The sequence below is a fragment of the Chaetomium tenue genome (assembly GCF_020726465.1).
Source record: "Chaetomium tenue strain MPI-SDFR-AT-0079 chromosome Unknown F5144scaffold_5, whole genome shotgun sequence".
NCBI lineage: Eukaryota > Fungi > Ascomycota > Sordariomycetes > Sordariales > Chaetomiaceae > Chaetomium > Chaetomium tenue.
In genome coordinates, this window is record NW_027117333.1 from 4,690,372 (window position 1) to 4,714,371 (window position 24,000).

General features: G+C 54.0%; 9 protein-coding genes across 9 annotated transcripts; 6 read left to right on the forward strand and 3 right to left on the reverse strand.

Annotated features, from left to right (window-relative positions):
• Window positions 1-420: 420 nt before the first annotated feature.
• F5144DRAFT_328452 (ABC transporter) lies at window positions 421-6,054 on the forward strand. The gene is made up of 12 exons (XM_066784117.1): window positions 421-902; window positions 987-1,524; window positions 1,677-2,183; window positions 2,247-2,480; window positions 2,541-3,235; window positions 3,294-3,456; window positions 3,516-3,920; window positions 3,997-4,120; window positions 4,182-4,369; window positions 4,423-5,041; window positions 5,103-5,558; window positions 5,625-6,054. The coding sequence occupies exons 1-12, from the start codon at window positions 678-680 to the stop codon at window positions 5,878-5,880; spliced, it is 4,410 nt and encodes a 1,469-aa protein (XP_066642295.1). The 5' UTR covers window positions 421-677; the 3' UTR covers window positions 5,881-6,054.
• Window positions 6,055-6,228: 174 nt separating this feature from the next.
• Window positions 6,229-8,465, forward strand: F5144DRAFT_492685 (uncharacterized protein; the record flags this gene model as incomplete). The annotated part of the gene is made up of 3 exons (XM_066785931.1): window positions 6,229-6,652; window positions 6,857-7,451; window positions 7,517-8,465. The coding sequence occupies 3 exons, from the start codon at window positions 6,229-6,231 to the stop codon at window positions 8,463-8,465; spliced, it is 1,968 nt and encodes a 655-aa protein (XP_066642296.1).
• An 890-nt stretch (window positions 8,466-9,355) lies between these two features.
• Window positions 9,356-10,802, forward strand: F5144DRAFT_655585 (uncharacterized protein; the record flags this gene model as incomplete). Its single annotated transcript, XM_066793130.1, has 3 exons — window positions 9,356-9,784; window positions 9,838-9,893; window positions 9,955-10,802. 3 exons carry the CDS (start codon window positions 9,356-9,358, stop codon window positions 10,385-10,387), a joined length of 918 nt encoding a protein of 305 aa, XP_066642297.1. The 3' UTR covers window positions 10,388-10,802.
• On the reverse strand, window positions 10,687-11,305 carry F5144DRAFT_605015 (uncharacterized protein; the record flags this gene model as incomplete). The annotated part of the gene is made up of 2 exons (XM_066791399.1): window positions 10,687-11,094; window positions 11,162-11,305. The coding sequence occupies 2 exons, from the start codon at window positions 11,303-11,305 to the stop codon at window positions 10,687-10,689; spliced, it is 552 nt and encodes a 183-aa protein (XP_066642298.1).
• Window positions 11,306-13,102: 1,797 nt separating this feature from the next.
• F5144DRAFT_550135 (uncharacterized protein) lies at window positions 13,103-13,810 on the forward strand (the record flags this gene model as incomplete). The annotated part of the gene is made up of 1 exon (XM_066787622.1): window positions 13,103-13,810. The coding sequence occupies one exon, from the start codon at window positions 13,103-13,105 to the stop codon at window positions 13,808-13,810; it is 708 nt and encodes a 235-aa protein (XP_066642299.1).
• A 684-nt stretch (window positions 13,811-14,494) lies between these two features.
• Window positions 14,495-16,189, forward strand: F5144DRAFT_580476 (uncharacterized protein). The gene is made up of 4 exons (XM_066789374.1): window positions 14,495-14,966; window positions 15,026-15,262; window positions 15,314-15,554; window positions 15,624-16,189. The coding sequence occupies exons 1-4, from the start codon at window positions 14,720-14,722 to the stop codon at window positions 16,123-16,125; spliced, it is 1,227 nt and encodes a 408-aa protein (XP_066642300.1). The 5' UTR covers window positions 14,495-14,719; the 3' UTR covers window positions 16,126-16,189.
• Window positions 16,136-18,822, reverse strand: F5144DRAFT_580478 (major facilitator superfamily domain-containing protein). The gene is made up of 13 exons (XM_066789375.1): window positions 18,525-18,822; window positions 18,416-18,471; window positions 18,269-18,348; window positions 18,136-18,218; window positions 17,975-18,072; window positions 17,801-17,921; window positions 17,359-17,752; window positions 17,081-17,297; window positions 16,916-17,023; window positions 16,722-16,864; window positions 16,551-16,656; window positions 16,218-16,492; window positions 16,136-16,177 (listed from the first exon to the last, which is right to left on the reverse strand). Exons 1-12 carry the CDS (start codon window positions 18,701-18,703, stop codon window positions 16,374-16,376), a joined length of 1,704 nt encoding a protein of 567 aa, XP_066642301.1. The 5' UTR covers window positions 18,704-18,822; the 3' UTR covers window positions 16,136-16,177; window positions 16,218-16,373.
• A 22-nt stretch (window positions 18,823-18,844) lies between these two features.
• Window positions 18,845-20,811, reverse strand: F5144DRAFT_655593 (uncharacterized protein; the record flags this gene model as incomplete). Its single annotated transcript, XM_066793131.1, has 6 exons — window positions 18,845-19,383; window positions 19,455-19,659; window positions 19,731-20,087; window positions 20,157-20,536; window positions 20,590-20,740; window positions 20,800-20,811. The coding sequence occupies 6 exons, from the start codon at window positions 20,809-20,811 to the stop codon at window positions 19,226-19,228; spliced, it is 1,263 nt and encodes a 420-aa protein (XP_066642302.1). The 3' UTR covers window positions 18,845-19,225.
• A 1,637-nt stretch (window positions 20,812-22,448) lies between these two features.
• On the forward strand, window positions 22,449-23,631 carry F5144DRAFT_580487 (acyl-CoA N-acyltransferase). The gene is made up of 2 exons (XM_066789376.1): window positions 22,449-23,000; window positions 23,059-23,631. Exons 1-2 carry the CDS (start codon window positions 22,688-22,690, stop codon window positions 23,412-23,414), a joined length of 669 nt encoding a protein of 222 aa, XP_066642303.1. The 5' UTR covers window positions 22,449-22,687; the 3' UTR covers window positions 23,415-23,631.
• Window positions 23,632-24,000: the final 369 nt, after the last annotated feature.

Below are 24,000 nucleotides of genomic sequence, written 5' to 3' on the forward strand. Positions count from 1 at the left end.
TCAAGCCACCATTGAAAAGTTACAGAAAGCCGAATTAAACCTGAAGGGAGCCAAGAAAAACAGGATTTTCTATTTCCATTTCCCTGGCTGCGGGCTGGTGGAGAGGACGGTGCCGGAAAGCCGCAGTCGTATTCACCCAGCTGTCAGCCGTCTATGGACGTAAGTGGCTCCCCATCAATGATTACCCGGGCACCTCCGGCCAGGCCGGTGGGGAGGCAACATGTCGACATTGCCCTGTAGTAACGTCCCATTGTGGGGGCGAGAATGCCGTCCTTGACCACCACAGCTTGCATTTTCTTCGACTTTCAGGTTGTATGCGTTGGCACATCGGCCAAATCGTCCGGGGCCATGGGATTAATTCCTCACCAAGCCCCGAGCTGACTTTTTGTCTCTCCCTGTTGGTGTGCGCCTCCCTGTCATCCTTCTAACCCCGGATGAACGGCGGGTCCAGGCCCGGCAAGACAAGAAGGAAAAGCGGTTTTGAACATATGTCAGATGAAAATCAATATGTAGCCCTTGTAACCCATAACCCAGGACCTGGTTCTTCGCCCCTTCGAAACATTCTCTCGTCGATCACCAAAGTCATCATTCCCTCAGCCAGTTATCCTCCCCTTTCTTCCGCGTCGTAGGGCCTCCTGGTTACGCGCATTTTGTTTGATGCCCCAAATTTGGCACCCATGGCCCACTCGTCTCTCGATGCGTGTACGCGCCTCGACGACTCGTTCGGCCCTCACGCGGGTCACTGTCGGGGCGGATTCGACTTCACACTCCTATTCGAGGAAACCATCTTGACGTTGGTGACTGCCGGAGTCTTGCTGATAGCCCTTCCTCCACGTGCCTGGTATCTATCGGCACGCGTGAAGAAAGTAGTGGCTGGAAAACACTCGCCAGCCATCAAAATTGTAAGATTGGACCCTATGCAGCTTGCCCCTTGTGCAACCCCGGATCGAAGCCTCTCTAACAAACCGTCTCCGCTTCCTGTGCAGTCCGCCTGGGTGGTTCTCGCTACACTGCAGCTTGCTGCATTGATCCTCTGGGCGCTCCCGCTTGCCGCCCGTACGAGGGCCACTCTACTTGCCGCCGCCCTCACCCTGGTTTCCACTCTTGGGTTGTGTCTCCTCTCATACGCTGAGCACACGCGTGCCGTCAAGCCCTCGTCACTCATCAGCACCTACCTGCTTGCCACGCTCTTATTCGACATCACTCACACGAGGACCCTGTGGCTACGCGCTGCAGACCATGTGAACCACAGTATTGCGTACATCTCCACGGCCACGGTCGTGGTCAAGTCCGTTATCCTCGTACTCGAGGCGCTGGACAAACGCCGCTCACTGCGTCCCGAATTTCAAGCTTACCCGCCAGAAGCTACCAGCAACATCTATAGCCGGTCCTTTTTTTGGTGGCTCAACCCGCTGTTCTGGCAAGGCTTTAGCCGGGATCTCGTGGTCGATGATTTGTTTGTGCTCGATAAGCACCTGCAGGCCTCGTATTGTTACACGCGATTTCAGGCCGCTTGGAAGTCTGGTGGGTACCTAGCTTTATCTATTTCTTTTTTTCTTTTTTTTTTCTCTTGGCATCCTTTTCCTTTTTATCTACCCCTGTTTTGTTATTGAATCCTTCGATCTCCACCCCGACCCCTTTTCGCTTTCGGTTTCCTCACTGACAGAACACCCCAGTCACCCAAACGTCCACTTACTCACTCCTCGGTGTGTCGTACGGTATTCTGAAGTGGACCGTGTTGCAAACCATCCCGCCACGCGCGTGTCTCACTGCGCTTTACTTCTGCCAACCGTTTCTCATCAACCACGCCATCACTCTTTCCCAGCAGCCAATCGACGATGATACGACACAGAGAGGCTACGGCCTCATCGGTGCCTACTTTTTTGTCTACGTGGGCATCGCGGTCTGCATGGGGCAGTACCAGCATCGCACCTATCGCACCATCTCCATGCTCCGTGCAGGTCTTATCTCGGTCATCTACCGCAAGACCGGCACCCTGAGCCTCAAGGGAATCGACCCTGCCACGTCCATGACCTTGATGAGCGCCGATATCGAACGCATCGTTCAGGGCTTTCAGACGATGCATGAGATCTGGGGCAACGCCATTGAAGTTGGTGTCGCCATCTACCTGCTTGAGCGACAGCTGGGTGTTGCGTGCGTTGTGCCTGTTGCGGTTTCCATATGTAAGCCCTTTACCATTTTCTCACAAAAGGTATGTTTGGTAACGCAGAACTAACGCGCCACAGTATCCCTGCTGGGATCCATCTTTGCGATGAACTTCATCATGTCCCGCCAGGCCATGTGGCTCGAGGCCATTGAGAAGCGCATTTCGGCCACTTCGGCCATGCTTTCGGCCATGAAAGGAGTCAAGATGTGTGGCCTCAAGGACACCCTCCTTACAGGATTGCAGCAGCTGCGTGTCGACGAGTTGCGGATTTCCAAGAAGTTTCGAAAGTTGCTCATCTGGAACATGGTTTTCGGTAAGTTCATTTCATCGAAGACAACATACCACACGAACATAAACTGACCAAGAATGACAGCCTACGTAACGCAGGTGTTTGCCCCCGTCTTGACCTTCGCCGTCTTTTCGGTGCGTGCCCGCGACAGCGGAGATGCAACCCTAGATACGGCGCGCGTCTTCACGGCCTTGTCACTATTTGCCCTGCTCTCGGAGCCCCTGGCCTCCCTCGTCATGGCACTCGCTGCTTATTTGGGGGCTGTCGGCAGCTTCGTCCGGATCCAGCAGTTCCTCGAGTCAGAGGAGCGCGCAGATATGCCCAAGCCCGATGAGCTGACCGAAAAGCCCAAGATTGACGACTCGTCTCCTGATGCCATCGCCGTTCAAGGGGGCAGCTTCGGGTGGGATTCTGAGAAAGAGCCCCTCCTGAAGAACATCAATCTCTCCATCGCCTGGCACAAGCTGACCATGATCGTCGGACCAGTGGGCTGTGGCAAGTCTACTCTGTTACAATCGCTCCTTGGAGAGGTTCCTACGCTGGCAGGCTCCGTGCGACTTGGGTCAACGAGCATCGGCTATTGCTCCCAGGACCCCTGGCATATGAATGGCACTGTCAAGGAGGCCATTATAGGTTGCGAGGCGTACGACTCCAACTGGTATACAAGGGTTATCCATGCGTGCTCTCTGAAGAGAGACTTTCGAGAGCTGCCCCTGGGCGACTCTACTCGCATCGGGAGCGGAGGCATCGCGCTAAGTGGCGGGCAAAGCCAGCGTATAGTGAGCCTTTCCCTCATTGCACTCCAGAACCTTTCCACAGATGCTAACTTGCCCCAAGGCGCTTGCCCGGGCGGTATATGCCAGAAGAAAGATTGTCATCATGGATGATGTGCTCGGTGGGCTGGACAACACAACCGAGCATCATGTCTTTCATAGCCTTCTTGGCCACGACGGACTGCTCCGTCAGATGAATACCACCGTGGTCATTGTCTCCTCATCAGGTATGTTTAGCAACTAAACGGTCAAGTGATCCCTGGAAACATTCTAACTTGGACGATAGTCAAACGGCTCCCATTCTCCGACCACATTGTCTGTATCAGTCCAAACGGGGAGATCAACTCACAAGGCACATTTACCGACCTCAATGCCGCTGGCGGCTATGTCTCCTCATTCTCCCTACCTCGCCCTGACTGGACTTACACCCCCGAGAATGACGATCAGATACTCCCTGCTGAACTTGTTAAGGTTCAAGATGATATTGCGATAACCGAACGCAAAGACTCAGCCTCTACCGCTTCGCTGTCGTCGGGGGATACCGCATGCCCTGCCACGGCTGAAGAGGGAATGAACCGACGGACTGGCGATGTACAAATCTACATGTACTACATCAAGTCGGTTGGCTGGTGGGCAAGTCTGATCTTCGCGCTCGCCGTTATTGGTTTTGTCTTTTGCCTCTCGTTTCCAAGTAAGTGGACTTACACAAAGGCTCCCAACCAGAGACCGTTAAGGGACTGGTGCGTGTTACTAACAGGCCTTTACAGCAATATGGGTGCAATGGTGGGCTGCGTACAATGAGTCGGACCCCAACGGAAACTTGGGGTACTGGCTCGGCATCTATGCTGGGCTTGGAGGCATCGCCATCGTCTGTTTGTTCATCAGCTGCTGGTGAGCATCACTCCTGTTGAGATCCTGCGCACTATTCGGAACCGCGCTAACAAGAATGCAGGCAAATGATCATCACTATGGTGCCCTTGTCTGGGGAGAAGTTCCACCTTGCCTTGCTCAAGACAGTCCTCAGCGCGCCCATGTCGTTCTTCGTTAAGACAGACTCGGGTGTGACCCTGAACCGCTTCAGTCAAGATCTGCAGTTGATTGACATGGAGCTACCCACAGCGGCCCTTAATACCTTTGCCAGTAAGCACCGTTTCTTCTCCATTACAGGTTCAGTAAGGTTAACATTGTGCCAGCATTTGTTCTGTGTATTGCTCAGATGGCGCTCATCGGCTACGGATCCGTCTACGCGGCCATCTCGTTTCCCATCGTGTTGATCTCATTATACCTTATCCAGAAGGTATATCTTCGCACCTCGCGGCAGTTGCGGTTTATGGACATCGAGACCAAGGCACCACTCTACTCGCTCTTCGAGGAGTCACTCAGCGGCATCGCCACAATCCGCGCTTTTGGATGGCAGGACAAGCTCAACGACAGGAACCACGAGCTCCTCGATCGCTCGCAGAGGCCCTTCTACTTGCTCTTTGCCGTCCAGCGCTGGCTCACGCTTGTCTTGGATCTGGTCGTTGCAGCTATCGCCGTGCTTCTGATGGTGCTCGTTGTCGCCCTCCGTGGTACCATGGCCGCCGGCGGGGTCGGACTCGCGCTGCTCAATGTGATCCAGTTCAGCCAGAACATCAAGCTACTGGTGACATTTTGGACCAATCTCGAGACGCACATTGGTTCGGTGGCCCGTATCAGGAGCTTCACGGAGACGGCGGTGCCAGAGGACCAACCGGAGGAGAACCAGGATCCTCCGCCAGGCTGGCCATCGGCTGGTGCCATCGAATTTGACAATCTGTCGGCGGCTTATACGTGAGTTCTCAACGGACGAGATACAGCCCGAACTCTACGCTAATATTATTGCTTTCTGTAGCCGTGATGACCTTGTGCTGAAACAGGTATCCCTATCAATCAAGGCCGGGGAGAAGATTGGCATTTGTGGGAGAACCGGAAGCGGCAAAACATCCCTCATAATGACTCTATTCCGCCTCGTGGATATGGAAGGCGGGTCGATCCGCGTGGACGGGGTGGACATTGCCACACTCCCGAGACAAGAGGTTCGCAGCAAGATCGTCGCAGTCCCACAGCATCCGTTCCTTCTCAAGGGCTCCGTTCGTTTGAATGCGGATCCGATGAACCAAGCATCGGACGAGGACATTGTGGCAGCGCTTCAGTGCGTACAGGTGATGGAGGCCGTTGAAAAGAATGGCGGCCTGGACGCTGATGTTGACGACTTGAACCTCTCGGTTGGGCAAAAACAGCTGTTTTGCCTCGCTCGAGCCATGTTGCGCCCCAGCACCATCCTGATTCTTGATGAGGCCACCAGCAGGTATGACCTGTTGCCTTTCCTCTGTCATCGTCTCCTATTTGCGCAGTCCGCTAACACAGCCCACAGCATCGATGCGAAAACCGAAGAGACGATGCAGCGTCTTATCCGACGGAAATTCGCCGACCACACCATTATCGCCGTGGCTCACAGAATCGAGACTATCATGGACTTTGACAAGGTTGCTGTTCTAGATGCAGGCAGGCTTGTCGAGTTTGACAATCCGTACAGTCTTCTGGAGGTACCTGGGTCTGCTTTTGGGAGGCTGTACAACACAGCCCTTGCCGAAGAGGATGATGATTTGCAGAAGAAGAATGTAACATAGGTAGACAGCGCTATTATAAGCGTGTCACGAGCTATGGCGATCGCGGGCTTTCCGCCCCCAATGTCAGTTAAAATGGAACTCCTTGGCGCATCATTGATTTCGGTAGCGCCCTTGGCGAGTCGAAATCGTACTTTTCGCCAATGACATTTTCAGGATGCGATGGTAAGGCGTCCTGAAGGATTTCCAGATGCCTGAGTGAGGCCCATCCATCCTGCCGTTGTCCCGTTGTGCCGTTCTGCCGTAGCTTAGAGGGCGGAATAAACCACAAAAGCAGCATGATTGCTGCCTCAGCAAGTTGTCAGGTTCTCTCGCAATTCAACACTCGCAGTAACCAACCACTACCTAACTATGCCGAAGCCACCACGTCCGGCCGCGCTCCGGTACCGCGCAAAACCGGCGCTGATCGCCACTGCCTACGTTATTGTGCTAGTGGTCCCATGGATCTTGACGTGCGTCCTGTCGTCTCGGACGGTCCGCCAGTCTTGGGACAACTCAGGGGCGATTGAGCGAGAAACGGCCGGCAATCTCCACCGAGTCTCTTTTCTTATCGATGCCCTAAACTTGATTGCAGCAGTAGCTGCATTGCCTGTCATCTACGCGCTCCTTGCGCGGGCGGCCGTCGTTTTGTCACAGCGGACGAACCACCGCAAGACACTGAACGTGAAGCAACTCATGGCCTTGGCAGATAGGAACTTTGTTCGTGATGGTCTCGCGGGAAACCTAGGCGCCAAGTCTTTTCTCTTCCTTCTGGGCGTTGCCCTCGTCCCGCTCGGTAAGTTACTTGAAACCCCTTCCTTGGACATGGAACCAAGCCGCTCACAATATACAGCTGTGGTCCTCCCACCGATCCGCGCCATCTTGGTCTACACCGAACCCAAACTCTTCCCGGAATCTTCCCGATACTATAAGCGGTATCAACTGAACGGTTGGGTCGGCGAGCGAGTAGGTGTGGACCCAAAAGTCTCCACCGTCGCAGACATACCGCGAGACCTTGTGGTCGAGAAGACGCGGAATGCCCTGATTGACGCCTTCCCGACGGAGTGGATGGCCACGGCGTGGTATGATCCTGATGCGGACCAGCATGAGAAGAGGGCAGATGCCGGTCGTTATTTTGCCTCTTCGTTGCCTCCGGACACGACTACGGGCCTGTATAAACAGCATGCGCTTCGGATGAACAGCAGCGCAATGTGTAACGACATACCGGCCTCAGAAGTCCCCGCACGCTGCCCTGGGACCTACGATCGTGTATTCTACACCTCCTACGACAATGCAAACTTAACCGTCAACATCTGTCTACAAGCCCCGGAGGGTAGGAGTGGCCCCTGGAATTACACCGAAGACCGGCAGGAGTTAACCGAGACCCTGTACATCACCGTTTCCAGCCCCTGGCCTAGTAGGGGTTGGACGTCTTACGCAAACGGCACCCTGCGTTGCATCGGAAAGACTAGCATGGGGTACTTCGAACTCGGAAACTCCTTCAACGGCGGCAAGTTCGGCCCGCTGCTATCTTCCTTCAACTTCCTCCCCGGTACAGGAAACTCGGAATTTAGCGATGACGTGCGCAAGGCCGTGTGAGCAGAATACCATACCCTTTCCTCAGGTTGCCTCACACAATCCTGACATTGACACATTCCAGATACCCCAGTATAGGTCTATTTAACCCGACCTACAGGGGAGGGGAGTTCGTGCACGATTACGGTAACTCGAGAGACGGATATATCGGTGCTTACGGTCCGCTCATGCTCGCGACACACGCCATGTTCGGCGCAGGATCCTTCTTCGAGCTCGCACAATCGATCCGCGAGCCCAACGACACGCTCTCCCAGGCCCTCTGTCAGCTGAGCCCCATCCCCTTCTCTCGCACCGATCTCCACCTGAGCCGCTGCGACCCGCAGGACACAAGGTCGGGCCCTTTCTCCTCTACCCGGCGTGGAAGATTTGCCTCTAGGTATGGTTGGGCCAACGACCGGGTGGGGGCGCTCATCTCAGGTATTCGCGAATCGAACGGAACGGTAACTGGCATCCTCAACACGGCCATGTACCTCGCCAATAAAGCCACACTGGATGTGGCCGCGGGTTCGGCCGTTGTGTCCCCAAGAGGAACCTGGGACCCTCGTCAGATATGGCGGGCTGACGGGATTGAGATCCGCACCCCCGTCGTATCAACCGCGGGCTTGGTTGTGGTCACGGTGCTTCTGGGATTCCAGGTTGTGGGCATAGTGGCCCTACTCTGGTACATATACAGCGTGCCAACATGGACCGCGACGCTGGACGCCATGGCTGTCGCCAAAATTACGAGGCAGCTGGCGGAAAGAAACGAGGGATTTCTCAGGTCGGATGCATTGTCGAAACCGACGGCGGAAGAAATTCGCCAGATGGAAGATATGGATGCCCTTGTGGGACTCGTGGAGCACGAAACCCCAGAGAAGCCCGGAGGAAGCGCCACGACCACAAACGTTTCTTCTGGCGAGGCAACCCCCTTAGCCCCGGCTTCTTCTGAACATGTTGGCCATGTTTTGAGTGTTGGGGCTCTCGGACTCATTTCACGTGGTATGATGAAGAAGGTTAGCAAGTCTTCGGTGTAGACTTTTCCGCTACCTCTACTCAAAATATTTCAACCCTTGCGGTGTCTTTGGTGTGGTGGTATGTACATGTACTAGCCCACCAGCTCCCGCCAAACAGACGACGTTCTCCACCACACCTCCTCGCTGCCTTCCCACCTCCTCGCCGCCTTCCCGCCTCCTCCCCCACAACGGCTGGTGTGGAATAACAAATGTTATTCACTGTCTTTCAACCCTTTCGATGATATTTTAAAGCTCGGGGGCATTTCTTAACAGCCATGTATAGCCGTGTATCGTGAGGTAGACAGCTCTTTGCGATGTATGGAAAGATCAAGAACCCAAGGCCAAGAATGTTCCTGCAGAACTCGTGGCCTGTACTCTACGCACCGGGCCCTCTTCCTCTCGGTGTTCCTAGTTCCGCCTCTTTTTCTCCTGTTCTTCGTTGTCCACTTACCCACCGCTTTTGTCTTCGATTCCTGCCTGCGGAGAAAGGATACTGCGGTCTGATGGGAGCCTGCGCTAAGGTTTGATCGTGCTGCTGACCTTGCCCGTGTGCCTCGAGAGGGCGGATACGCGGGTAGGTATGCGATGTTCGAAGCGAGGGCATTGTGAGGCACTCAGCGATGATATATTATCACTGACCATAACTAAAATATGCTTGGAATGCCAGAGAATAAGTGGGGTTAGGTAAAACGTAACTGATAGATAAGATCTATTAACTAATTTATATGGTAGGTGGTATAGCTGTAACTGCGCAGGTCATAATAATTAACAAGTTAACAACACTAACAGCGCCCCCGCAACCAACGCCTACCTCACGACCAACCACACCCGGAAACGAAAAGGTAACGAACCTCCAATGGATGGGCCTTGGGCCGCCAGAGAAGAGGTGACACCTTTCAGCCCGTCTCGTCATGGCCACCATCTATGACTTGCTGACGCAGCACTCTACAAACATGGTTCACAATACGTACTATGTCACACAGAGCAACCAAAAATGGGCCCGCAACTACCATCCCATCCGAAACCTGGTCGTCCACAGCTACCATGGCGGCGACGGTTTGGTACACGCGAACTTCGACTCGGCCTTCCTTGGAAGCTACGAGGATGATAGGCTCCGCATGGACGAGCCCACCGTGGCCCCCAACAGGAGAATGTGGCGACTGGAATGCGAGGCCGACTGCGAGCTTTGGTTCCACACCGAGGTGTCCAACGTTGTCCTGGCTGGCTGGGATCGCTATCGCCGGGTTACGCAGACCTCCCACACCAACCCGCCGCGTGTTGAGAACATCCCTGAGGAGGTGGACGCAACATATTCAATCAAGTATGGAAATGAGAGGACCGTCATCGCCATCGGGGAGATGAAGAGAACCTGATCCAAGCAGCCGTGTGGCAGACGGGCAATGTCTTGCAAGTCGCAGGCCAAAAAATGCTATCTCGGGAGCTTCGAGGGTAATTCCGTGTCCATCATCCCTGGCCACGTTCCCTCTCCAAGGTCTAACATAGGCCACAGGTATGCGGACAAGTATCAGTCCCCACAGGTGTACTGTTTCGACGGCAAGACACTACTTCTCCTCCAGTTCAGAGCCGACACGCCCGCCAAGATGTTGGATGAAGACTGCAATGTGGACTGCTGGGTCCTCCCTCGCGAAGGGAGCTTCTACTCGCTGCGGTACGCGCTCTATCGGCTCATGGCCCAGGGCTTTAGGCGGTTTCAGGGCATGTGCGCGCTGCCGATTTCGGTCGGGGGCCTCACGCCGCGGTCTCGCCGGTTCTTCGACGGTGTGCCCATATGGCGTCGTGATGGAGTCGACCAAGATGAGCACCCAGGCGGCTACGTCCGGTCAGTAGATGGTACGTCGGGGGCGGTCAAGTGGATCCGTAGTGAGTCGGGCGACTTGATGTGGGAGACTGCGGCGTTCTGGGGCGAACACGCTCAGCAGTAAGGTCTCATAGCCAGGCGGCGAGCGGAACAGTACGGGGAGTGTCTCTTGGGTTATTTGCCTATAGTTACAAAACCGTCCATCCACGAGGAGAGTTGGTGCTCCTCGTAGCACTGGGCAAGGCGCTTCACTTCCGATTCGATAAGATACGAAATGAATTGCTTGTCAGTCAGCCCACAGCTTACTCGCTCGAGATCAAGAACCATGATCTTGTCGCCGACGAGGTGATAGTTGTCGAGTTTGCTGTCGTCTTGCAAGATCCCGAACGGCAAAAACGCGTCCAGGGCTTGGCGCATCATATGCTAAAAGTCGCCTAGATCCAGCAGGCCTCCCTCTGGGGTCGCCAAACATACGCCGCCGATGTCCGACAATAACAAAGCCCGCGTGCCTTCGTATCGGAGTTGGCCAAAGCACCTCGGGATGACGACGCCCTGCAACGGTACGAGTTTTGCATACGTCGCCTTCTCCGTCTCAAATTCCTCGTCCCAGCCGTCCTTTTGCTTCTTGAGGACCAATTGGCCAGGCAAGGCCCACTCATGGAAGCACGACTGAAACCAAACTTGAGCTACACGTGGGAGAAGGACGTGCACCAGAACTTGGATGACCTGCTGCACCAACGAAGGTTGCACGTGAAGACGGAGTACGTGTTTGTGGACGCCGTCGACCGGCGTAGCGGTTGCGTGAATGACGCGGATCCGAAATCGAAACCGCTGTTTCGGTCAGCAACATGTACACGGCGGAGAAGCGGAGCAGTTAGGCGCGGGCGCGCGCACTTACAATTGCGCGAGAAGGCCGCTCGGTTTTGGAGAAGTTCGGCCGCAGTTTCAAGCGTCCTTGGGGCCGCCGAACTGGAGGAGCTGGAATCGCAGCGAACGACCGGCCACAAAAACTCAGTAGCGAATTTGGAGTATTGCCGGTCATTCTATGTGGAATGTGGAGCAGAAATTCCGGTTATACGCACTGAGAGATGAGAATATTCCATTTCCGACTTGCGCGAGCAGTGGACGGGCATGTCCAGAACATTCGCTGGACACGGAAGATTCAGCCCCACCTCCCCACAGCATTCATCCCTAACCCTAGCCTTATACTGCCGAGAAAGAAGCATGCCAAGGAGCCCCAGCCAAAGAGACCGCGAATGTGCTCGACATCTCCACTGTACAGTCGAGTCGGAAATCGAATATTCATCTACCATAGATAACCAGCACACTTTTGAACCCTGCCCCACCAGCCAAATAACGGCCCCCACCTTTTTTCCATCTCTCACCAAACCCTTCGCATCTCTCACCAAACCTCGCTCTCCCACATGTTGCGCGACTCGAGATGGATCCAGACCAGGCCGCCCAGGCAAAGGCGAAGGTTCACTCCTGGGGTTTCCCATGTACCCTGGTCTGCGTCGAGGACGTTAACGCACGTATGTCTCATTTGCAGCAACACACCTTCTCTGACGGGAGCCTAATATAGGTACCTACTTTCTAGATTATACGCCCCACTCACATCCCATCGCGACTACGTCACTCATTGTCAAAGGGTCGCTGACGGTGAGCTTCGTGGGAAATACGGGGAATGCGAAAAATTCGAAAAATGAAAAACTGCGCCGGGCAAACGCACATACGGCCCAGGCGAACAGGTCGACGTGCCGCCTAATTGTGTGTATGAGATGAGCGCGGGCAGCGAAGGCTGCACGAGAATTATGGGGGGAGGTAAGGCGGGTAAGTAAGAAATGGTGCGTGCTGTGCTTACCTACCTAGGCAGCTATTACGGCGACTACCTTTCGCCTAAACAACTTTTCCTGAGCACCCATTGTTAGTGCTCAGTAGACTTAATATATGTAATACCTTAACCATCCCTACTTTTGGGCCCCATCTTTCGTTGAGGCGGTTCAGCTGTTACTATTCCGGGCCCTTCGCCACAGCGATCTTCAACTGTCTTCTCTCCTTGTCGTTGAGGTTACATCCCACAGCCATGCCGCTTTAAACTTTTAAACTGCTTACCTCTTAGCACGGGTCAACAGGGGATGTCGCACCTTCATGCCCTCGTGTCATTGGCCAAGACCAGGATAGGTACTCAGGGGCCACCTCCAAGGCTTGGATCGTCACTGACGGGGAGAATATTATTAGTACATGGTCGTCATACCCCGGATCCACGCCTCGGCCCCGCCCATCTAAGCTTCAATCAACATCAAGAAGTGCCGTGTGGCAAGCGGGGTGCGAGGGTGAGACATGTCTACCATGAGACCATGACATGCAGAGAAACAAGGCCCTACCCCCCTGCCCTAGGGATCGACACTGGGTGCAACGATAGAAAGACACCGAAGCTCAATCAAGTGTTGTTTGTCCGGGTCATCATGAGTCCACTTATGAACGATCTAGTTCTAAATTTACGTCCGGGCAAGGTGAAGTCGAGCCTGGTGATCAACAGGGAGCTTCACGACGTAGTAAGACGGGGTGGCTAGAGGTGGATTGACGGACGATCACAAACGCGTTGAGATGGGCCTCAGCCGCTTGCCATGTCCGAGCTACAGAGGGTCTTTGAAGATGTATAAAGCAAGCTGCATCATCCTGTTCATCCCCTACCTTCGAATAGCCATCATCACCACCGTCAACTCCTTAACTCTCAACCGAACCAAACTCTCCCAAGCCGTACAATACGCTACCCAGCCTTCACTCGCAAAGCAAGAGGACAGTGCCTACGTACTCTGATTCTCTCAAATCTTTCAAAATGAAGTTCCAGCTCATCACCGCCGTCGCCGCTGTCTTTGTGGCAACCTCAGCCGCCTTTCCCGTGGCCGAGACGGATAGCCACGGCTTGGAGATTGATACCGACGACTGGGTCGATGATGGCAGCCTCGATGTCATTGAGAAACGGGAGGTCGACACAATCGAAGTTCGTAACGCCGCAACTCTGGAGGCCCGTGTCGCCCCCGTCAACGATGCCGTCGACAATTTCAACTTCACAGCGGGCGACTTTGACTTCGCACTCGACCGTCTCCTTGCCGAGATTGACGAGATCCCTGACGAGATCCTCGAGAAGGGCGATGAGGCTCTGCACCAATGGCTCGTCGAGCATGGTTTTCGCAGCGACAACGACAAGCTTAAGCGCGATGCCGATGCCTCCGCCTTCAACGCCGAAGACGCCGAGAGCCTCAACCTCCTCGAACGTGGGGAACTTGTCACCCGTGCCTCGGCCTGGAAGATTGCCAAGTGCGTTGCTTCAATCGTCCAACTCCTCGCCACCACTGCTGTTCCTGCCGCCAAGCTGCTTCGGATCAAGAAGTACATCAAGGCCCTCGGCGGTGCGAAGGAGTCCGTCAAGCTCCTCCTCGGCGCTACTACCCGTGCTGAGAAGCTCAAGGTTGGCGGCGAGATCTTGGTTAACCTATCCGCTGAACTCCTTGGCATCAGCACAGTCAAGAAGAATTGCTTCTAATTAAACAAGGAAAAGATTTCGCAAAGGTTACAAGGAGTGACCAGTAGTCATCGGGAGCTGGGACCGGGTTAGGATAAGCCGTGTGGTGTTTGTCGCTTCGGCATGTTTTGCGGATTGTTTCAGGTTTTGCTTTGGGTGGGTACATACCACCATTTCCTTTGGGCGCTGTGGATGGGTTGGATGAGTGTACCATGGTAGGAATGAGGCTCTTACATGAGGTATGGAGGCCCATACAGGGGCACAATTTCGGAGACACTGCCTTGGGGCGTCAAATAGCAGGAAATTTCGAAACAACCACGCTGATTATCTTGATGTGTACCCAATGTGTCTTCGCCGGATCCCGACTAAGTTGCTCGGCCAGTCCGCCGACATTGCCAAGGAGCACTGTTTGGGTGGCGGGGGGGGCTCGTTCTCGCCCTGATAAGTACCGGTCTACAAGCACCTGCAGCTCAGCTACTACTGCTTGGCTATCCTGGCCGCAATTGTAATTTTTCCCAAGGCCTCGTGGCCTGGTTCCTTCGTGATAGTTGGCTGAGCTCGCGAAGATGTTGAAAGGCACGGCATGGATTGCAACCTCCACAATGAACTCGGCCACTAGAAGACGAACAACTAACCCGGCAAATAACGAACACACCACCACACACAACGGATTCATGTGGCTAACTGATAAGCTCGTTCTGATGTCCAATCGCTTCTTGCCGTCCTGCTGCTCCCCACCCTCCTCGACGCTCGCGTTATACAGGAGCGGGGTCAAAGAATGCTACAGCTCGGTGCAGAGCCTCATTCTTCGTTAAAATGAGGGGTCTGTCTCTTGGCCTGGTTGTCTTGGAACTGGTTATATAGGCACCTCCGAACGTTCTTCTCAAGCGCTACCCACCCGGTATCCCGCCCATTGTCACGCCCTCAGTCATGGCGACTATCACTGAACAACCCCAGGCCCCTGAGTATTATGACCTGAAACTCTTCAGTAACACCGAGTCTTCGGCCCCAGTCGATCCGCTAAATGCCGACGATGCCCTCCCCGGTTTTCCTTCTCGTTATGATGGGGAGCGAGTTTGGGTTGGCTCAGAGATGGCCGCAAAGCAGGACGAGTGGATCGTTGTTTTGACAAACCAAGACAAGGACCACATTCTGCAGGCCCTGCGTCACTTTCAGGGTGAGCGCTTCATATCGTCTGTGATAGGCACAGGGCAGTCGCTTACGCACATTATCTAGGTTTGAACCTAGAACCTGGCGCGCTGAGCCGTGAAACCTTTCCTCTTCCTGGGGAGCTTGTAACGAGATTAAGAACCCTAACTCACGGTTGTTACGAGGGGCGGGGGTTTGCCGTGCTTCGTGGACTGGACCCGGCCGCTCACACAGACGAGGAGAATATCTTGATCTTTGGTGGCATCTCCTCGCACGTAGCCCCCACGCGAGGCTTCCAGGACCTGGCTCGCGAGATGGTTACTTGTGGGTTCTTCCAAGCTGTTGATGAAATATTAGACTAAGATTGCCCGCCAGGCCACGTACTCAGCGAGGACATGAGACCCGGCTCCAAAGAGCAGAACCTGCGACCGGCCTTTACCAACGGGCGCCTGGCATTCCACACCGACGTGGGTGATATTCTGGCTCTTTTCGCCCTCGATGTGTCCGACACGGGCGGCGAGACCATGATCGTCAGCTCTTCCCAAATTTACAACGAGCTCGCTGGCACCCGCCCCGACCTACTTGCCGAATTAGGGAAGAACTGGGTCTTTTTCCAGTGAGTACTCTTTCCTCTTCCATCTCCAATCCAGTTGACTCTCATCTAACCCGCAACCCCTTCTTCCAGCTCCCAAGACTACTTTAGCGACGGCACCCCCCTCATCACCAACACTGCCTCCAATCAGCTCATTTTCCAATTCTCCCGCCTGCCCATTACCGGGTTCCGCAGCCAAAAGGGAAACCCCACACTGCCACCTCCAACCGCCAAACGGCTCGAGGCCATGGCGTACGTCGAGGAGCTCGCCTGGAAGCACGCCTTCCCGCTCCCACGCCAGCCCGGCGATATCGCCTACATTAACAACCTATGCCTCATGCACGCGCGGAGCGCCTTCGACCTGGACCCTGAGGGCAACCCGCTGCCGTCGAAACGTCATCTGGTCAAGCTAATGCTACAGGACCCGGAGATGGCGTGGGAACTACCGGGTCATTTGGACTGGTATTCGAAGAGGCTGTACGGGTCGAACCGAGACGACGGTACGAGGGAAGAAGTTTGGCAGCTTACTGTCAAGGATGAACGGCTTCCGGACGGGAGGATTTGGGCTGGCTCTGGGTCGCTGTCGAACGGCTAAGGGGCTATTCAGTTGTTGTGGAGGAGGTATCCAACGTTTCCGTCTATTCCTCTACTTCCTCGTCTATTCCTCTACTTCCTCGTCTATTCCTCTACTTCCTCGTCTATTCCTCTACTTTCTCGTATGAGCTTCTACAGAGTATGACCAGACTTACGACGACCATCTCACTTTGTTCCTTGTAGTCAAGTTTAGGCAATTTACATTTCGTCTTCCCTTCAATGGCCTCTAGTAACTTGATTTCGCCATCTTCACAGATCCTCGGCGTGATGATTAGGAGATGCAAGTTCCTCCGGTTCTATTTTGCTTGGCCATAGATTCATTGCGGCGGCCAGGATGATGACCATGCCTGCCATGGCACAAGGCAACACTGTGTCGTGTCAGCGAAGGGATTTCGACCTCGTGGCCAGAAAGGTTGGGTAACTCACCGAATGATGAATGCATGGCGTGTTCAAATGCAGCCAGAACCGCTACGCGAGTCTCGGGGTTAAGCAAACCTACCGTTTGCAGATCCCGCATTGCATCTTCAATAATCTAGAACCACCGTCATCAACATCACCAGCTCAGATTGATGACGGTCAAAATTGGTGGCTGCGTACCTTTTCCGTGCCCGCCGAGTTACCAAGACTTGCTCGGATACCGGCCTTCGCGACAGACCGGGTGATGGTTGCCATCAATGCCATTCCTAGGTCCGCGCCGAACGTTTCGATGAGGTAGTATAATGCCAGCGTCTGCGGCCACCCTGTTGTTCTGTCAGTTACCGTAGATGGCGAATCCCAATGTCAAGACATACAGCGTTTTTGCGTGCTTGAGAGGGTCGCGTACAGAAGGCAGCTTTGCCACATGCCCGTGTACACGCCGAAGCCAGCCAGCAGAGGAGCATACCGTCCAGATTCGGGTTCTGTAGAAGTCGTTAACCGTCTGGAGCCATCGATCGATCCCCGGTTTAGTAACGTACTTATCACCCTAGTAGCAAAGAGCACACAGAACCAGAGCAGAAATACGGCGTTTGCCAACATCATTCGCCTCACGGGAAAGGTGCCCGACTTGATGAGATATCCACCCAAGATGGCACCCGGAGGAAACCCAAGGAACACGCAAGTCAGCGCCCAGTCCTCAAAAGATGGTTTGTCAAAGGCGCGGGCTTGGATGTATGGCGGGATGATAAAGACAACCTATTTATACAGTTAGCCAAGCAGACCTCGTTGGGTCACAGTTTAAGTGGCTGGTACATACCGAGTTGAGGATTGATATCACTCCAAACACCTGGAACAATACTACCAGGTAATCGACTTTGAAGATTGGTGTCATGTTGATGATCGGAACGGTAGAGGTCTTTGCTTCGAAAAGCACAAAGAGCGCTATGAGAATGGGCCCGCAAATAAGGAGAGAAAGTTCGAGCGGGTGGACCCAGTCGAGTAGGTTATCGCCGAGTGTTAGGGCGATGAGTGGTACGATAACTGCCAGGGTGAGGAGTACCCAGCCCCCAAGGTCGACGGGAGGTAACTTGGAATCCCCTTCTTTGAGCAATAGCGAATGCGAGTGCTCCGGTCGGGAGCTTAGTTTTGCAAATGAGAAGTGCAAGACGACCAAGGCAATGATGGCGAAACTCAGTTCGAGGCAAAAGACGCTGCTTGATGTCAGTCTTCACAAGATGCGGCTTGTCTTGATGACTTACGAGTGCCAACCAAAAGAGCGGTACATTGATGCGCCCAAGGGGCCCGCAGCCATGCTTGTCCCCATTTCAACGCATGTCACGAAGCTTTCCCATATGGCAAGTTGCTTCATTCCGACGATTTCTAGAATGTGTTGTAAGCCTAAGGATGTGATCAAAAGCAAGGCAGGGACAAACCATTGATGACGATCATGGAAAGCAGAGTGATTCCGGATGATCCAAATCCAACGACGAATCTGGAGCCCAGGAACTGCCAGAAGGATGTGCTCGAAGCACTTTGCTAGGGCATTAGTTGTTTTCCCCGATCATTTGACTCGAAGGGGGGGGCGGGTTGGCACCAAAATGTTAATCCTAGCGCAAATGCCCCATATGCAACAAACATCATTCGTCTGATCCCAAACGATCCAAGGAGATATGAATACTACATGTCATATTAGCGGTGCTGGGTTTCTCCCACAAGATCTCGCTCACCAATGGAACGAAGATTGCAGAGCATATCGACGCGGTCAGCATAACCCATGATGCATCCTTGAAATGCTGCAGATCCGAGGCTGGGCAGGTGGAAATTAGTGCCGAGCCCATCATCGAGAGTACTAGTACCCAGAGGACGGAACACACCAAGACGCGAGTAACTTGTAGCGAGAAAGGCAATGTCGAAAGCCTTTACAAATAGTCTACATGCCCGTTATTAGTATATAGGTACCGAAGGTTGAAGGAGGCTACGTACCCAGCCAACAGTGCCGGTCCCATCAAGAGCAAGAGTTGGCTCGACGTTCGGGTGACCACGGTGGATTGCCGAGGAAGCAAGGGCTCCTGTTCTGCGTCGGTAACAACATGATGGTTGTCGTCGATAATTGTGCTATCCTCTATTGGTACCAGGACATCAACCTGCCGATTTAACGACATCGTAGCGCGTGGTGATGAGGATATTAGAAGAAGATGTTTGGTAAATGGCAATTAGGCTGCGAGCTGGCCCAGGAGGTCGCGTTGTGGGTGGAAGAGATTGGCTGCGCCACCACCAAGTGAGCCGCTCGACGCGGTTGGTGTGGGGGTCCCCTGGTCACAAATAAAAAGCCTTTGTGAGACATGACGGGCCCAGCGATGTACATCCGTTAAACCATTCGTTCTCTCCCCAAAATCATTGGACTCTCAAGCCTGGGGCCGGTTGAACGTGATGAATCTGGCATTCTTAGCCTTCAAGATGCTCGGCACGACAACATGTAGTAGTGAAAGAAGCTAAGCCCGCCAAGGTTCAGCATCGAAATTCGAGAAATCACAACTGCCGCGTGCTTTGGCGCAAAACAACTGCTTCTGGTCCCGCCTTTCCAGCCCATTATTGTCCAAGCACCTTCTGAACTCCCACCATCTTTTGAACAAAATCCCACTAGCCCATATGCGGAACCGCTACATACAATGCAAACCAGAGTGCTACGTGGACGATGAGGAGAGAAAATCGTCTTCGGTAAAATCGTCAATCTCCCCGGGGTGCTTGTACTCGCCGTTCCAGTCCTGGCACAAAAGTTGGTAGACCCAATACGCGTCATCCTTATACATGGACAGGTCTTTCCACCGTGCTAGTTTCGTTCCTAGAGGTGTCTTGTTAGACCATGGTCACGGCAAATGGTGTGTTCAATCGGTGGGGTTGGGTTAAACGTACCTTGCCGAACAATCTCACTCCTCAAGAACCTGACGTACTCAAGCTGGTCCTGTGTCATACCGTGGTACGCCTTGTCACTGCCGACCATCTTATCAAAGTCCATGGTCAGGGGCACCGAGCCGGCGCATGCAAAGTGGAAGTGGGCAAGCATCGTTTTGCAGGCATGCATGTAGCCTTGTGTGAGCACACCGCCCCGATTGCCGGGCTGTACTTTACTTGTTAGCTGAGTGTGCCTTGACACTGTGGATGCAAGGCTAGATTTCTTTCGCCACTCACCTTCAGGCCCTTCCATGTAGTCATAGCGATCATATCCTTGACGACCCACCCAATATTGGACATCATGACAAACATGGCTAGGAACAACTCCAACCAGTTTTCGCGTTTCTTCTCGGCAAGCTTTTTCTTCAGCTTGGCTAAAAAGCTGGTGAGTCGGGGTTTGATGAGCTCGCGGATCACAAGGTCATCAAGCTGGGTGTCCATCATTGGTGTAACGGGGATGAAGCCGTGATACGGATGCCCAGGCTCGTCGGTCTCCGTAGCTCCGATCTGAGGTCCACCACAAAACACCTTCCAGTGGTCTTCAATGAAGCGTCCGGAAACCCACACGTCCAGCGCATCCGAAATGAGGGGGCTCTGCAATTGGCCAGACCGTTAGCTCCCAGGCTGATCTTTTCGTCTCTTCAGAAATGGGACGGCTCTCACCATAGCAGAAAGCGCGCGGGCGATATCGAAGGTCCGGCGGATCAATGGGTCGCTGCCCTGCAGTAGCCCGTCGATGTAGATGTTACGGGCGTCACGAAGAAATAACCCAACGCTCGTTCTCGCATGCTCGAGGTCGCTGATAAAGTATGGGGGCATTTCATGGCTGCGAAGTCGCCCCTGGTTGTCAGTCCAGAAGTAGGAAGTCCTGTCTTCCGGACCAACGGGGTTGAAGCGCGCAACTTTCAACCACAAAGCATTACTAAACCCTTCCCCAAATCCTTGGGTCAGGAACAGGTTTTGGGTGGTGTCGCCAGAGAACTCCTGCAGGCGTTGCTGTTTGTTTCTAACCCAGGTGCGCAGCGTGTCGTACTTTGTCGGGCCTGGGGGTGGTGTCAGCAGGGGCAGGCGGAGATGGAAATAATATATCACCCACCTAGCCGGTGGAGCTTGAGGTCAACTATCTCGATCCTGAAGCAGGGTTGATACTGAAGGCCTCCTTTCGTGTTCCGCCGATCAAAGAAGTTCCTCAACCAAAATGCCTTGCAGCGATTGCAGGGAGAGTAATCGTCTTCGGAGGCAATGCACTGGCCAGTGTCAACAAATACTCAAGCTAGTTATGGACAGCAGCGTAAGGTCAACTTACAGCCTGCTTCATTTTGTTACATCTTTTGCAAGCGCTGTGAGCTCGATTTGTGAGGCTCGTACTTCGTCCGGCATCAGGCCCCTGAGATCGCAGATGTTGGTCGAGGCCCCAGGTCATGAAATCACCGCCAAGTCTGCCGGTTTGATCCCGCTTGGTGATCGTCTTTGGCCCCTAAGCCTGATGTTAACTAGACTGGCTTTTAAAGTTACAATCAGAGGGCGCGCCAACGTACTACCACCGATCTCATAACATTTACCCGCATTCCCACTGCACGGTTTCTCTTCTGCTTGGTAACTCGGTTCGAAGGGTTTGCCGGTGTTGGCGGTGTTGGGATCGGCGGGCGTGAGGACATCGTCCCCCGAATTGTGTTAGGTTGCCCATATTGGACAACCCGGAGCGTCGTCTTAGGTGCGACGAGGCTCTCATGCTGGGTATCAATGATGTCAGGTGGGCTGGAGGTAGCAGAAAGGGTCGCTGTAGAAATAGTACGAGACGAAATGGCGCCGGGCGACGGGTTGCCCCTGGAATGGCCGCCAGAAGAACTTATTGCGAACCCAGTACTCAGAGGGTCTGTGTTTAGAATGTCGGGAGTCATGAGGGAAGCAAGAGTCAATTCCTTCGAGGGAACTTGAACGTGGTATGTGTCCAATACCGGCGGTTGAACTTCGGTGACCTGGTCAAGCTGAAGTTCGTTTGCGACGGCCGTGTCGGGAATGTACTGAAGCGGTTGATCAAGGAACTGCCGGTTGGAAAGACCTGTGGCAAGCAACGTTGCTGCGTGGCCAACGTTGCCATCGAGATTGGTAAGTGCTTGACTCGGAAAAAGGAGAGAGCTTGCAGTCGGCTCGAGGGCATTTGAGAATTGGTCATCGCACACGACGCCTTGCGTCAGCTTCTGACCGTCAACCGTGTTGGAGGGTGAAGTGCCATCAGCGGCGATGAGCGCGTGACTATGAAGAGACAGAGTGAAGTCGTCGAGATGGTCGGTGGCATCGGGAAATGGTCCCCACTCGGAGCTGCTTGTATCGACCAAGCCCGGGCTGGGCCACAGGGGCCACGCGTCACCGTACTCCTCTTGTCCATCACGAGCGGCGTTAACGGATGGAGGCATTCGAGCAAACATGATCCTCGTGAACAATTGAAGGGGTGACCATTAGCAAACTCAACTGATAAAGGGAATCGGTAGCAAGTATCCAATGGTAAAGGGTGATTCTTTGCGTTGTCTGGGATGGTGTGTGATCAATATCCCAGCTAAACACACAACGTTGATCGGCTTTGAGGGCCTAGATTTGACGTGATGCAAAGGTAAGGTACCTGGTTGCGGGGGAGGTGACGAAGCGATGATATTCGGTTTCTATTCCCTGAGGGCGCTGAGGTCAGCTGGCCCTGGCGACAACCTCACACCTTCCGTCCTGTCTGTTTCATGAGCCCAGAAGCCCCGCATTTGCCCCGTTCATGAAAAAGGGCTTTACGCCTGGCCACTGGCAGTTGCAGCTGGGAGGTGCCTGGATTGTGGCTGAGGGCCGACTCCCTAAAGGGGGAATCGGCTGGCCCGGTAAGCCGACTGCCCGAAAGGGGAATCGGCATTGGGGGAGATGTTGTGACACAAACCCACAAACCCCGCACCCTCAATGAGAAGGCAGTCTTTGGCAACGAAAGTGAAGCCACAAATAAGGCATCAGGCCACCGACCACTGCTCCAAAGGTTCCAAGGGGAAACCACGACGAGCCTCTCGCCAACCGAAAAGCCAGTCAGCCTTGGTCTCGGCACCAAGCTTGAGGGATAATCCAGCAACAAATGGTGCCCAATACGACCCATTACTTCTCAATCCCCAGCCTCGCTTCCCGAAGCCCCCCATTCGCCCCCACACCACAGACAACCGCAAGCCATGGGTGGTGGGCCGGTTGGGCCAAAACGACCCCTGGTCAGGCGTCAAGCCACCAAGGCCGATTTAGACGCCATCTTCAAGGTGGTGAAGGACGGCTTTCCGGATGATCCCGGCTGCAATTACAAATTCCCCAATCGCGACCAGTACCCCCACGACTTTGAGAAGTGGACGAGGCTGGAGTATGCAGAGTACATGGACCAACCAGAAAAGTTCGCCTCGTTTGTCATTACTGCCACCGAATATGACCTTGTCGACGAACCGATAGCCATTGGTGTCTGGGATATTTCTGTTACGACCAAGGCAAAGGGTGGAGGTATTATCGCCTCGTGATATACACTTTTAACAGAGCCTGACATAACGGGTGTTCCTAGATCGCGGCATCAACGAGCGGCGTGACGCCAACCGCGAGCATATGGTGGCCTACGGGGAGGCAATGACAGAGAACTTTGACAAGTTCTTTGCGCGCTACGGCGAAGAGCAGCTTCATTTGTGGATGCTCATCACGCATCCCGATTTCCGGCGCCGGGGCGCCGGGACTCAGCTGTGCAACTGGGGCGTGGAGGAAGCAGCGAGGCGGGGCGGTTGGATTTTGACCGTCATGGCGAGCCCCATGGGGAAGAATCTCTATGACCATCTCGGGTACAACCTTGTGGGCTATGGGACAGCGCAGGTAGACGGGGAGGCGGAAAAGGTGGACATCTACGCTTTGGAGATGCCACAACTCTAAGGCCCATCATACGTTTTAACTTGAGTTTGAGAACACGGGTTTGGCGGTGGGAACCCGGCTTTGGTCCGTCACAGTCTGAATTTGATATTCTACTAGGCTTCATTCCCTTCAGCAGTGGAACGACATACACGAGTATTCTTTTTTCACATAGTTTGTAAGTCAAACAACCGCCCAACCATCCTCTTTGATTAATTGCCAACGAACGTGTTCCCCTAAAGGTGATCCACATATACCTGACTTAACCGTGACGCGATGTCTGCCAACATTACCGCTCCTTCAACGGAAACTGGCCTTGTTAAACCAGAAGGCCTCATTCTCCACATGGCTCGATTTCGTTGAAGAAGTGGTCCATCATGTCCAGCTTGGCGCGTAAAGCCTCTGCCTGCACGTGTGCATGAAGGTCCCTGTGCCTCGAAAAGTGCTCGCCTGTCTGTATTGGGTTGACAGCGAGTACTCTGCGAAGAAATAAGGGGTTCGTGGTGATGGTTTGCTGATGCGGCGGGTAGTATGACATGGATTCTTCCCCAACACAAACTTCACCTTCGGCCCAAGCACCAACTCCAGCAAGATCATGGTCGAGACCAAC